This window comes from Lampetra fluviatilis, chromosome 2 (assembly GCF_964198595.1).
Source record: "Lampetra fluviatilis chromosome 2, kcLamFluv1.1, whole genome shotgun sequence".
Classification (NCBI taxonomy): domain Eukaryota; kingdom Metazoa; phylum Chordata; class Hyperoartia; order Petromyzontiformes; family Petromyzontidae; genus Lampetra; species Lampetra fluviatilis.
This window is the reverse complement of record NC_136276.1, coordinates 1,780,392-1,793,800: the sequence shown is the minus strand read 5'-3', so window position 1 is coordinate 1,793,800 and position 13,409 is coordinate 1,780,392. Positions and strand designations below refer to the sequence as shown.

General features: G+C 57.3%; 2 protein-coding genes across 2 annotated transcripts in view; both read left to right on the top strand.

Annotated features, from left to right (window-relative positions):
- LOC144946972 (uncharacterized) overlaps positions 1-3,968 on the top strand; it is a 29,884-nt gene extending 25,916 nt beyond the window's left edge. The window contains exons 3-4 of the mRNA XM_078876049.1: positions 3,297-3,436; positions 3,813-3,968. The gene's annotated coding sequence lies outside the window, so the exon portion shown is untranslated. The remainder of the gene's footprint in view (positions 1-3,296; positions 3,437-3,812) is intronic.
- Positions 3,597-13,206, top strand: PCGF2 (polycomb group ring finger 2). The gene is made up of 10 exons (XM_078876035.1): positions 3,597-3,677; positions 5,845-6,012; positions 8,111-8,207; positions 8,437-8,492; positions 9,381-9,431; positions 9,896-10,010; positions 10,494-10,530; positions 10,878-10,976; positions 11,481-11,561; positions 12,112-13,206. Exons 2-10 carry the CDS (start codon positions 5,901-5,903, stop codon positions 13,204-13,206), a joined length of 1,743 nt encoding a protein of 580 aa, XP_078732161.1. The 5' UTR covers positions 3,597-3,677; positions 5,845-5,900.
- Positions 13,207-13,409: the final 203 nt, after the last annotated feature.

The following is a 13,409-nucleotide window of genomic DNA, read 5'->3' as shown; positions in this document are numbered from 1 at the left end:
GACGCGACCTGCCAAGTCCCGTTCTCTTAACATAGCCGTGTTCGAGGTTGAAATAGAATTCGAAATTTTTTCGCGGAAGCGAACTCACGCCACGTCCTCCTCGACAGTCGTCACGGCTAAAAAAGACACGGGCGCGTGTGTGAGCGTGTGTGAGTGTGTGTGAGCGTGTGTGAGCGTGTGAGCGTGTGTGAGCGTGTCAACGCGAGCGTTGCATGCGTGTTACTGCGTATGGGCACCGCGAGAGACAAAGGCGGCCGGGATAGCGCTGCCCACACCACCCCACCTCGTGCAGTAGGCGCGCCGTTACCGGCCTTTCACAGCTATTCGCGAACGACACTAACCTCCAACAGTCCGTATATAGACTGTAGTGGGAGTTCTTGTGTGGGATGTGTTCGCCTGTGCTTCTCTGTGCGTTAAGATGCGATGGTCGTGCGTGTGTGGTGTGTACAGTATACATATCTCTGTACGTACAAGTACCTGGGCGGTGCGTAAAAACCCTACAATAGGGAGACAAAGGCGGTCGGGCGTGTTGCTGCCCCCCCCCTCGCGTGTCGTGCCGGCCTTCACAGGTGCTCGCTTACAGCACTTGCCCCGAAATTCTGTCGAGGCTGTACGCCGGAGATCTTTGTCTTTGTGCGTGTCGGGAGCGGTGGCGCAGTCGTTTGCGCGCTGCGTTGCGAACGCGGAGAAGACCCACACCCAGATCGCATTCCGACGTCGGCCAACAACGGTGGCGATTGAAATCTAAACATGCACAGGGCCTCCCCGCTAGGTCAGCTCAGCCTTAAATGAGTCTGTTGCGGTGTGTTACCGTGAGTACTGGGGGAGACAAAGGGGGCTGGCACGTTTTTTTTTGTTCGGCCACAACCAAACCCCATGACGCTCGTGCGCCGTCTCGGCCTTCTCTGGGCGCGTGCTCGCATTCCTTGCCCAAACAGGTCGGCGAGGCTACGCGGGGGATCTTTGTCTTTGTGAGATTGTGAATTTCGTGCGTGGGGGGGGGTCGCTCGGCACGGTTGGTCCCTTCGACGCTCCGCGCTGTGAATCCCGGGTTCGAGTCCCAAGCACGGCGATTATAATCGGACGGTGGCGCATTGGGCCTCTCTCTCACTGGGGTGGGCCAAGCATAATAGGTGCTCGCTAACATCACACTACTATTGCAACAACGACAACAATGCATGGTTGAATGTGTGTGCGCGCGTGTGTGCGCGTGTGTACACACACCACACGTGTAGGAAGTGGTCGTGTAAGCGGTGAGCGCACTCTGGAGAAACGAGTGACATTCCAGCTCGACACCAATGATCACAGTGACAGCGAATACCTGCAACCGGTTCTGGGTTACCCCGAGATTTGACTCGGCGTCAAATAAGTGCCTGGTGCAATGTGGTAAACATCGCTGCGAGGGAGACAAAGGCGGCCGGGCGTAGTGTTACCCCCCCCCCACCCCCCGCGTGTGCCTTGCCGGCACTTAATGTTTGTTGAACTACAGTTGCTTACAACTACTACTATTGCAACTCCACCGCACTGCTATTGCTGCAAGTATTACATGGGTTACAAATAGATGACTGTATAGCCACTCACATGCTATCAATTGCATTTCCACAAGCGATTCAATTATTTGACTGTATATGATTACTGCAGCCTCGTCTTAAAAAAATATTTACCTATATTTACATAAATGCAAATGTAGAATGTGAGTGCAAAAATCATACAGTGGTCGTGTCAGCATTGCTACTGCAGCAGTTATTGCAGCAAGTCACAGAGCCCTGACTCAAACCAATACAAACCCGGACCCTAACCCAGCCATAATTATAACCCAGTCCTAATTATAACCCAGCCATAATAACCTAGCCCTATCCCTAACCCAGCCATAATAACCTAGCCCTATCCCTAACGCAGCCATAATTATAACCCAGTCCTAACCCTAACGCAGCCATAATTATAACTCAGTCCTAACCCTAACCCAGCCCTAACCCTAACGCAGCCCTAACCCTAACGCAGCCATAATTATAATTCAGTCTTAACCCTAACCCAGTCCTAACCCTAACGCAGCCCGAACCCTAACGCAGTCCAATTTATAACTCAGTTATAACCCTAACCAAGTTCTAACCCAGTCCCAATCCACTCCTAACCCAACCTTAACCCCAACTAAAAGCCTGAGCCACAGCACAGAGGCCGTTCTCCCCCCCCATCACCACGCAGCTCTCCCCCCCCCCGCTCTCCCCCCCCTCTCACCACGCCGCCCTCCCCTCGCTCTCCCCGCCCGCCCCCCTCGCTCTCCCCACGCCGCTCTCCCCCCCTCTCCCCTCGCTCTCCCCCCCCTCTCCCCTCGCTCTCCTCCCCGCTCTCCCCTTCGCTCTCCTCCCCGCTCTCCCCTTCGCTCTCCCCACGCCGCTCTCCCCACTGGAGGCGAGCCAGCTATAATTGCTGTTGCCAAGGCGACGGGGAGAGGAGCGCGCGGAGGTTTTGGCAGCCGAGAGGGAGGGAGAGGGGGGGAAGGGGAGGGGCAGAGGGAGAGGGGGGGAAGGGGAGGGGGGGAAGGGGAGGGAGAGGCAGAGATGGGAGAGGGGGGGGCAGAGGGAGAGAGGGGGGAGAGGCAGGGAGAGGCAGAGGGAGAGGCAGAGGGCGAGGAGGGGAGGCAGATAAGAGAGGAGGGGGAGGGAGCGATAAGGAAGGTGTGGGAGAGTGGAGAGCGAGGTGGGGGGAGAGTGGAGAGCGAGGTGGAGGGAGAGTGGAGAGCGAGGTGGGGGGAGGGGAGAGTGTAGAGCGAGGTGGGGGAGGGGGGAGCGAGGTGGGGGAGGGGGGAGCGAGGTAGTGGACGTGAGGGGGGAGGGAGATGGCGAGAGGGATGTAGAGGAAGGGAAAGTGGAAGCGGGAGGAAGGGCGAGTAGCGGGGGTGGGAGGGAGAAGGGGGCGGGGTGGGAGGGCGAGGAGGAGGAGACGGGAGAGGGGGTGGTGGGAATGAAGGGATGGGGGAGGAGGAGGAGGGAGAGTGCGGTGGGCGGGAGAGTGTGAAGAGAGAGAGGGGAGAGAGAGAGGGGGGTGGATGGGGGAGGGGGTTAGAGGAGAGTCGTCAGGACTGGGATCCACATAGTACGCACGGCGAGGCTACAGTCCTCACGCGCGCCGTGTGTGCTATCGTCTACTGTAGTCTACACAGTACACGCACGTGTTTACTGTAGTTTACACACTGTAGTACACACTGTGTACTGCGTGTGTGTACTGTAGTCCACACAGTACACGCGCGTGTGTGTGTACTGCAGTCTATACAGTACGCACGCGTGCGTGTGATGTAGGCGCAGATGCGAAGTCTCGTGTGAGGGACACACGGACGCGGAGACACGAGAGAGAGAGGAGAGACGGAGGAGAGAGTCTGACCCGAAGCTACGAGACACGACGGCGGCTGCACGCGTGGTTCGTTCCGCGTTGTCTGGCGGTAAGAGACGCGGCGGGGGGAGCGGGGAGAGGGGGGGGGAGAGACACCTGGGGGTAGAGGAGAGAGATTTACGTGGAGAGAGGAGAGAGACGTGGAGAGAGGAGAGAGACGTGGAGAGAGGAGAGAGACGTGGAGAGAGAGAGGTGAGAGCGAGGGAGCGAGGGAGGCCTCGTGGCGGATCGCCGCCCGCCGCGCTCGGGACACGGCGGGCCGGGTTCGATTCCCGCTCACGGCACCCCCCGTGATTATTATTGTTGTTGTTATTGCTGTTGTTAGTGTTGTTGTTATTGTTATTAGTGTTAGTGTTGTTATTGTGATTATTGTTGTTATTGTAGTTGTTACCTGAAGCCGGTCCCGTGGAACCTCCTCCCCCTAGGTCGACTCGGCCCTCAAACGAGCACCGGCTGCTGTGCGTGGTAAACATCGTTCTCGAGGGAGACAAAGGCGGCCGGGCGTAGTTGTTTGGTCACCGCCTCGTGCGCCGTGGCGGCCTTCAGCACTTGCCCCAACAGTCTGTCGAGGCTACACGGGGGATCTGTGCCTTTGTAGGTACAGTACGCGGTGTTTACGTGTCCACGCGTGTCTGTGTGCTGTAATGTATACGGGGAGCGGTGGCGCAGTGGTTAGCGCACTGCGCTACGATCCCGGCGGCCCGAGTCCGATTCGCGCTCGCGACCCGCATCGGTGGCCGTTGTCTGAACCGGTCCTGGACCTCCCCTAGGTCGACTCGGCCTCGAAACGAGTACCTGGTGCGGGTGGTGTTAAACACTATCGCCACTGGGGAGACAAAGGCGGCCGGGCGTGGTGCTGGCCACCCGCCCCCCCCCCCCTCGTGTGCCACTCGCTCACAGCGCATTGCCCCTATGGTCTGATAACATCGCCACATCTCCGTGTGTCTCTGTGTGTTGGCAGTCACTGTACTGGGGGTGGGGGGGGGGTGCGAACAGAACCACGCGCCAGGCATTCGTTCGAGGCTGAGTCGACCTAGGGGATGCCCAGGTGGCCGAGTTGGGCGCCGACTCCTGGCAATTATTGATCGGTGATTAATTCGTAATTATAGCCCACTCCCCTCCGTCTCGGGTCACGGTGAGACGTTCAATCATAATCGGGAATGAATACACTCGTCCCGATAATGTCTCACTGAGAGAGAGAGAGAGCTCCCATTAAGACCGTAATAATTATAATTTAATGTCGTGTGGAAATAATATTCCACTGCTGGATGACGATCACCTTCGAGCGGACTGCACCATGTGCCGATCACATCGCTGCGTCTTCACGGTGGCGGTCGATTTAATTCTCTCTCTCTGTCTCGGGCACGCTCCCTCCTTGGGTCGCCGCTTCACGTTTAGTCTCGACCACCGGATGGCACAATGTTGAGTAGCACCATCGTCGTCATCATCATCACCATCTGTATCGTCACGGTCGATGTGATGATGCCCTTAACTTGCACGTTCTCCGCGCGACTCAATATCTTCTCGACAATTCCACGTGCTCACGCCTCCTCCGAGCTGCCTCGTTCGTACATTGTAACGTCGGATAAATTGTCCTTAAACCTGGAAGTGTTATCGATGAGTAGGAAAGCTCCTCGATGGGATGATTGATCAAGAACATACTTGTTTTGAAAGCAATGACATAGGAAATGATGTCTGTCTGAATCGGCTCAAGCCTCCGTTAAATCACGTGACTTACCTGTTGCAACCCCCACTCTGAACTCCGCCCCTTTATCCACCCCCTTTGAAAACAGACGCTGCTTCGTGCATCATCACTGGAGCTCGTTTCCACCCCCACTCCACACTCTCATCATCATCCTCTCACCATCACCCCCTCACCGTTACCCTCTCACCGTCACCATATACACATTTAGAATCAACATCACGCGTTCAGAGTGTATGGCTACTAAAAACAATGGCACATGATAACGCACTTTATTGAGCTATAATTTGTGGCCAGGGTGCTTATGAAAAAGAGCTACATAGCTGAGTGGGCCTTACCTTGTAAAATACAAAAATCGTTTTCGTTATTTTTTGCGATTCCGCTCGTTTACCCAGGAAAGCCTCCCTGAGCCTCAGGACTATTTTTATTTTGGAGGGTCCTCTTAAGTCTCTACAGTAGCCGGGCGATGCCGCTCCTGTCTCTGTGATCCCAGTTGTGTCGTTTGTAGGTAACCTTTTTCATCATTGGGATGATTTAGCCAATACCAGTTACAGTTAAATACGGGCAGCAACTTGAGGAAACCCATCGAGAACGGGGGAGAGCGTACAAACTGCATGCAGAAAGGCACCCCCAGTCGGGAACCCCCCCCCACGCGCCTTCTTGCAGCGAGGAGCAAGGGTCGCCACACCGTCCTACGAGACGTGTTTGTCGCGCGACGATCGAACCGGTCTCGTTTGCCTTTGTCCCTGGCACAGGACGAGACGGGGTGGCGTGGCGAGCGGTGGCGGACAGCGTGGCGTGTCGCGGCAGCATGCATCGCACGACGCACATCAGGATGACGGAGCTGAACCCGCACCTCATCTGCGTGCTGTGCGGCGGCTACTTCATCGACGCCACCTCCATCACCGAGTGCCTCCACTCGTGTACGCGCACGCGCGCATGCACACGCACGCACACGCACGCACACGTCCGCGTACACACGCACATCCACGTACACACGCACGCGCACGTACACATGCACGCGCACATCCACGTACACACGCACGAGCACATCCACGTACACATGCACGCACACATCCACGTACAGACACAACCACACCTACGCATGCGCACATCCTCATGCACACACGCACACATCCACGTACATACACAAGCACGCACACATCCACGTAGACACACAAGCATGCCTACACACGTAAATCCACATAGACACACAAGTGCATGCACATCCACATTCACAAGCACGTGCACGCACGCGCACATCCGCATACAAAGACAAAGTTCCCCCGTATAGCCTTACAGACTGTTGGGGTGTGCACACGTTGATGTGAGCATGCGTGTGTGCGCGTGCTTGCGTGTGTATGTGGATGTGGGGGAGCGGTGATGTAGCGGTTACCTCGCTGCGCTACGAACTCGGCGACCCAGGTTTGATTCCCGCTTACGGCCAACACCGGTGACGGCTATCTGAGCTTGTCCTAGGCCTCTACTAGGTCGACTCGGCCTCAAATGAATACTTGGTGTAGTGCGTAATCAACATCGCCATATGGGAGTTAAAGGCGGCCGGTCATGGCGCCGCCCTTAATACCCCCTCGTGTGCCGTGCCCTCCTTCGTAGGTGCTACTCGCTTACAGCTCTTGCCCCCGACAGTCTGTGTAGACTACATGGGGGATCTTTACTTTTGTAAGTGTTCCATTCGTGCAAAAATGTGGCCGCTATTGAAAATGTGGTTGCATTGGTAAACCACGTTTGGATGAACTTGATCGATGAAGGATCAGCGAAACTTTGTGTAAATACGTGCAGGGGTAATCTCTTAAGAACATAGCAAAGTAGCGCATGGCGTGCACTGTCACAGTCTCGCGAGCGGCCGTCCACGCCGTGCGTCGCTTCGTGTCGAGCGTGGTCTCTAGCTCGTCGGCTGGAGCGGGAAGTCGGCCTTTGATCTGACGGGAACCGGCCGGGTCACGTGACGGGTCAGCTGACCGCCTCGGCGATTGCGACGCAAAACTGTGACCTCTCTGTCAATTCCCAACTTTGACGCTAACCCTGACCTTGACTAACCCTAACCTCAACGAACCGGAAGCTCAACTAACCCTGACCTTAACCCCGATACTAGGCCTGATCCTAATGGTTGACGCCCTGGCGAAAGCCATTCACACTCGACTCATCCTGATGCTGACTAAAACCCCAATCCTAGCCTGAACCCCCTGACCCTAACAGACTTAAAACTTTCATGACTGCAGGAATTCATATTCTTGGTTTTTTTGGTGAAGTCACTTAGATAGAAAACTAAAATTAAAAGCACAAATCCCACGACGTTTCAATCGCAACACAAGCAGCCTTCTTCAGAAGAAGACCGCTTGTGAAGACTGCTTATGAAGACTGCTTGTGTTGCAATCGAAACGTCGTGGGTTTTCTGCTTTTAATTTAGATTTTTGTTTTCTATCTACATGACTTTACCGAAATAACCAAGAATCTGACCCTAACACTGACCCATTCCCTAACACTAACCCTTGCCGTAACCCTAACACCCCAATTCAAATGCCAATCCTAACCTTGAACCGAACCTTATCCCATAAACCTAAATCTCCTGAACCCGAACTCCTATTTTCTGTCTTCCGCGGCACCTGACGAGTGAAGTAGCTGACGGGCGCTTACATTCGGGGTGTGGTCTCCTAAAGATAAATAAGCAAACGAGTCATTTTTAAACAATTTTAAGTCTTTATTGAGAAACTTGAGGGGCAACGACAAAACACTGTCAGTAACCACGGCAACCGGTTGTAGCCTTTCTGGCAATGAGTTAGGATGTGTTAAGATGTTCAAACACCAAATGGATTATCCTTTTGCAAGGCGGCATCAAGTCTGCATTAACCACACGTACTCGTGGCGAAACATGCAAACAAACATGCTCTGATTTTTTTTATACTGTCAAGAAAGGTCCCACAGACATAACCATGGCAACCGTCTTTCTTAACCTTTAACCCTTGACCCCTGACCTCCCCTTCCTCTCTCTGTGCGGTGCAGTCTGCAAGACGTGCATCGTGCGCTACCTGGAGTCCAGCAAGTTCTGCCCGGTGTGCGACGTCCAGGTGCACAAGACCCGGCCACTCCTCAACCTCCGGTGAGCAGTGCACCACCCCGCGGCAAGGGGGCGGCGCGCGGGGAGCGACGAGACGTAGCCGGAGTGGCGGCACCGCGCCGCGTGCCGGAGTGGATTTGTACGGCGGAGTGGTGGACGTTTACTCTGCAGATACGGTCAAGAATCTGTTGCCGTGCTGTCGTCAGCTGGCTGGCGCCCTCCCTTGATGTGCCGCATGAATATCTCTCTCTCTTCGCTTCTCTCTGGCCAGGTCCGACAAGACTCTGCAGGACATCGTTTACAAGTTGGTGCCCGGTCTCTTCAAAGGTAACGCCTGCTGCAGCAACAACAGCGACGACAACAATGGCGGCGGTTGTGTTGAGCGCGTACAGCGTCTTGGACGCAACTGCAACTCGCGACGATTTGTAAAAAAAATACGACGGCAATTTTGATGGTGGGGGGAAGGTGGGGGGCGGTGAGTCGGTGGGGGACGAGGCCCACGGGAGAGACGGGAGAGAGAACGACACAGATTCAGAATCGTTATTTAGGCTGGAGGTGTCCAGTAGGGGCGGGTTAGAAAGTTTCAACAACAAACAATGGAAAAAACGGAGAGTAGTGCAAAGTATAGGAGAAATAACAAGTAAAAAGTACAAATTACATAAGCAACATTGCGGCCAGGCCAGGGACCAAGCCGATCTTGACACCGCCGGTACCGGTCATCGGCAAGTCCACTCGGCTCCTATACCGCTCCTGGACCGCGTCAGCTCCGTCTGATCTCCACCCCGTGCCGTCCCCGTTGAGCCCCCTCTATCCGGCCAAGCAGAAGCTGCTTGGGCATGTGGTGGTTGGGCAGGACACACACAAACACTATGTGCACTTTGAGGCCACAAGACAAAAACAAAGATCCCCCCATATAGCCTTAACAGTGCTGTTAGCGAGCACCTATGAAGGCTGGCACGGCTTACGAAGGGGTGGGTAGCTAGCACAACGCCCGGCTGCCTTTGTCTCCCCAGTGGCGATGTTTACTATACACCGCACCAGGTGCTTATTTGAGGCTGAGTCGACCTAGGGAGAGGCCCAGGGCTGGTTCAGATGATCGTCATTGTTATTGGTGGCTGTGAGCGCGCTAACCGCTGCGCTACTGTTCCCCTACACGCGCACACACGCGCACACGCTGCCGTCACGTCTGACGCGTGTGATTTTGCGCACCGACAGATGAGATGAAGAGGAGGAGAGACTTCTACGCGGAGCACCCGGAGGGAGACGGTGAGTGGCTCCAATCCGCGAGCGTTGCCTGCGCACTCTGGCGGCCGCCGTGTCGGCCTTAATAGGCGCTCGCTAACTACGCACAGTGTGGGGGGGGGGCACGTGTGCGCGTGCCTGTAAAGGCTGCAAGGGGGATCTTTGTGTGTGTAGGGGAGCGGCAGTGCAGGTTAGTAAACTGCATTACGATCCCGGCGACCCGAGTTCGATTCCCGCTCGTGGCCAACACCAGGGACGATTATCTGAACTGGTCCTGGGTCTCCCCTAGGTCGACCCAGTCTCAAATGAGTACCTGGTGTGCAGTGTGTTAAACATCGCCACTGGGGAGACAAAGGCGGCCGGGCGTGGTGCTGGCCACCCACCCCCTCGTGTGCGTTGCCGGCCTTCATAGGTGCTCGTTAACAGCACTTGCCCCTACAGTCTGTCAAGGCTACACGGGGGGATCCTTTGTCTTTGTGTGGCCGTAGAAGGGGCAGGGGAGTCGAGCGAGGCGCGGGGCGAGGTGGCGGACGAGGACAAGCAGAACATCGCCGACGACGAGATCATCAGCCTCTCCATCGAGTACACGGAGGGGCCGCCCAGGCACGCAGCACAACACGACGCATTCACAACGTCCAGCGACGCTACGCGACACTATAAGCGACACGATACGCGACACGATACGCGACACGGCACTTTCACAACGTCGGGCAACGCAGCATTACACGGTGCGGTCACGGCACATTCACAACGTCCAGTGACACTCATCGACGCGGTACGACGCTTTCACAACGTCTGGCAACACGGCACAATACGACACATTCACGAACGTCCAGCTACACGACGAACGCAACACGACGCGACGCGGGGATGTGCGCCGTAGCCATTCACGTCCCGCGGGCAAATCGGCGACGCCGAGTTGGAGAGCGGGAACGGTGAGCGAGAGAGAGAGATGGGACGCTGAGAATTAAAAAAATGCTGACACTCGTTTCTCTCCCCCTTTCTCCTTCTCTCTCCCTCTGTCCTCTCCCTCCCTCCCTCTCCCTCTCTCTTCCTCCGTCTCTCTCCCTTTGATTCTCTCAACAGCGACAAGGGCAGAAGTGAAGTGAAGCAAAATGGAGAGGTGACGTCGTCGCACTCGTTTTTTTAATTAAAGTTCCGTGACGTTTATCCCTGTGACCTAAGTTCCGTTCCTAGCCACGGCCACAGGTAACATCCGTGGCACTGCTCCTGGGTAACCCTCCCAATCCCCGTTCACCAACTCGTGATCGGCGTGTGGTGAAGTATGGTCGAAGTGTCGGCAGGCCTCCATCCACCAGATTCACAAAACGCTGCACACGTACACACGAGCCGTCATTTAAGTGACGTGTTGCTCGTGTGTTACATGTTGTGTGTGTGGTCGCGTGTTGCTCGTGTGTTACATGTTGTGTGTGTGTGGTCACGTGTTGTTTGTGTGTTTGCGCTGCGCAGGAACTCCGGAAGCGCTACCTGCGCTGCCCTGCAGCCATGACGGTTATGCACCTGCAGAAGTTCCTGCGAAACAAAATGGAGATCCCACACAGCTACCAGGTGAGCAACAAAGACAAAGATCCCCATATAACCTTAACAGACTGTAGGGGCAAGTGCTGTTAGCGACCACCTATGAAGGCCGGAACGGTACACGAGGGGGTGGGTGGGGCCAGCACCATGCCCGACTGCCTTTGTCTCCCTGGTGGCGATGTTTACACACCGCACCAGGTACTCATTTTAGGCTGAGTCGAACTAGGGGAGGCCCGGGACCGGTTCAGATAATCGTCACTGGTTTTACCCGTGAGCGGGAACCGAACTCGGATCGACGGGTTGGTATCGCAGCATGCTGTTCCACTGCGCACCACTGTACATATGTACGTACATATACGTACATACACATGCATACGTGCACACACATGCGCATACATATATGCGATTACATATACACACGTGTCAGGGCAAAGATTCTCCTACGGCCTGGACAGACTGTTTGGGTGAGGGCTGTTAGTGAGCACCTGAGGTCTCCCCCCCCCCCCCCTCGTCTGTCCCTCCACTCCGGCACAGATTGAGGTTCTGCACGAGGAGGAGAGCCTCAAGGATTACTACACCCTCATGGACATCGCCTACATCTACGCCTGGCGGCGGGTACGCCTACAGCCCGCGGTCGACCGCCGCGCTTGTGCATCACGGTCGACACACACGGTCGACCATCATGGTCATCAACCTTTATATTCAACCATCATCAACCATCATTGGCAACCACCATCACCACGTGCCTAAGTTATTGCATTTGTCAACCATTTCATTCAACAATTATGTTCAACCGTTGTAGCCTCTCTCTATGTGTAAGTATGTAGTGGGCACAGGTGGTGGACCCACCAGTTATTTCAGTCAACCCATGGCATCTGGGTCTGTCCCGTGAACTGCCAGCGGGCGTGTGGCCTTCATGTGCACACAGCCTGGCACAGGCGCCGTGGTGACATCACCGCCACTTAGTGGTGAATGGCGCCTGTTGCTGTTATTGTTTAATTACTTTCGCACCGTATGTAGCCAACGGCGCCATCGCCAGTGTCCACCGTGTGGGCAGCGTTGCTCGGCCGTTGCGGGAGTTTTACTTACTCGTTTCACGTCTCCCGTCCGGACTCGCCCCGGATCGTCCACCCCCCCCACCCCCGCCCACGCTCCCCGATCCCAGCAGAGCGGGCCCCTGCCGCTGCGCTACCGCGTGCACCCGTGCTACAAGAGACTCAAGCTCAGCCACGCGATGGCCCCCCACGCGTCGGGATTGGCTCCTCGTGAAACCGGCCAATCGCAGCGGCAGCAGCAGCAGCAGCCGTGCTCCAGCGGCCAATCAAATGGCTCGTTGGGCAGTAGCGGCGGCGGCGGCGGGCGCCCCGCGATTCGCCGCAACGGGTCGGAGGCGGCGACGGGAAGCGCCCGCCGCAACGGCAAAGCCAACGGGCAGAAGCTGGGACGGAGCGCTGAGCAGCAGCAGCAGCACCGTCGCCAACATCATCATCAGCAGCAGCAACATCATCAGCAGCAGCAGCAGCAGCGCCGTCGACACAGCCACCACGGCAGCGGCTGTGATCGCTTGCGGGGTGCCGAGGAAGAGGAGGGCAACTCCGGGAGCGACTCCCGGATGAACGCCCGTGCCGCCCCCCCCCTCGTCCCCCCGAGTGGCCCCCCCCTCGTCCCCCCGAGTGGCCCCCCCCTCGTCCCCCCGAGTGGGCCCTCCTTCCTCCCCCCGAGTGGGCCCTCCTTCCTCCCCCCGAGTCGCCCCCCCCCTCCTCCCCCCGAGTGGGCCCCCCCTCGTCCCCCCGAGTGGGCCCCCCCTCGTCCCCCCGAGTGGGCCCCCCCTCGTCCCCCCGCACGAGCCCCCAGTCGACGACGCGCGACCACGCGTCTCCCGCCGCGGCCGCAGCTCCGGCCGCGGCAACGTCCGCCGGCGCCCTCTCCCCGCCGGCGCCGCCGTCCCAGCCGCTGGCGCTCATCGCGGCACGCCTGGTCGATCGCAAGCAGCCGGGGTCGGCGCCCACTTCCCCGTCGTCGTCGTCCTCCTCCTCCTCGTCCTCCTCTTCGTCGTCCTCCTCGTCTCCGACGTCGTCGTCGTCCTCCTCCTCCTCCTCGGCCTCCTCGCCCACGGCCCGCTCGCCCGCTCTCGCCGGACACAAAGCCAAGGCAGCCGGCGGCGGCGGCGGCGGCGGTGGGAGTGGCGGCGGCAGTGGTGGAGGAGGAGGGGGGGGGGCCGTGGGGGCGTCCTCGTGAAGTTTCCGTGACCCCTGATTGAAGGAGAGGGGTCGGGTGGGGGGGGCGGTGTTGGGGATCGGGGAGGGAGTGGAGGGGGGAAGTGGGGGGGGGGTGGAGCGGGGGACGCTGTTTTGTCGGAAACCCCAGAGAGGTTCCGTCCGATTTATTACAAAAAAAAAGATGTGTAACTCAGAAGACGCCGTGCTGCCGAGGGTGAAGGTGGACACGCGTGCACAGCGTCCA

What these genes read in the sequence shown, in the direction of transcription:
- PCGF2 (XM_078876035.1), top strand. Translation starts at nt 5,901, where the DNA reads ATGCATCGCACGACGCACATCAGGATGACGGAGCTGAACCCGCACCTC. An exon ending in CGGCCACTCCTCAACCTCCG is followed by an intron (nt 8,208 to 8,436) that starts GTGAGCAGTGCA and finishes CTCTCTGGCCAG; the next exon opens with GTCCGACAAGACTCTGCAGG. An exon ending in TACACGGAGGGGCCGCCCAG is followed by an intron (nt 10,011 to 10,493) that starts GCACGCAGCACA and finishes TTCTCTCAACAG; the next exon opens with CGACAAGGGCAGAAGTGAAG.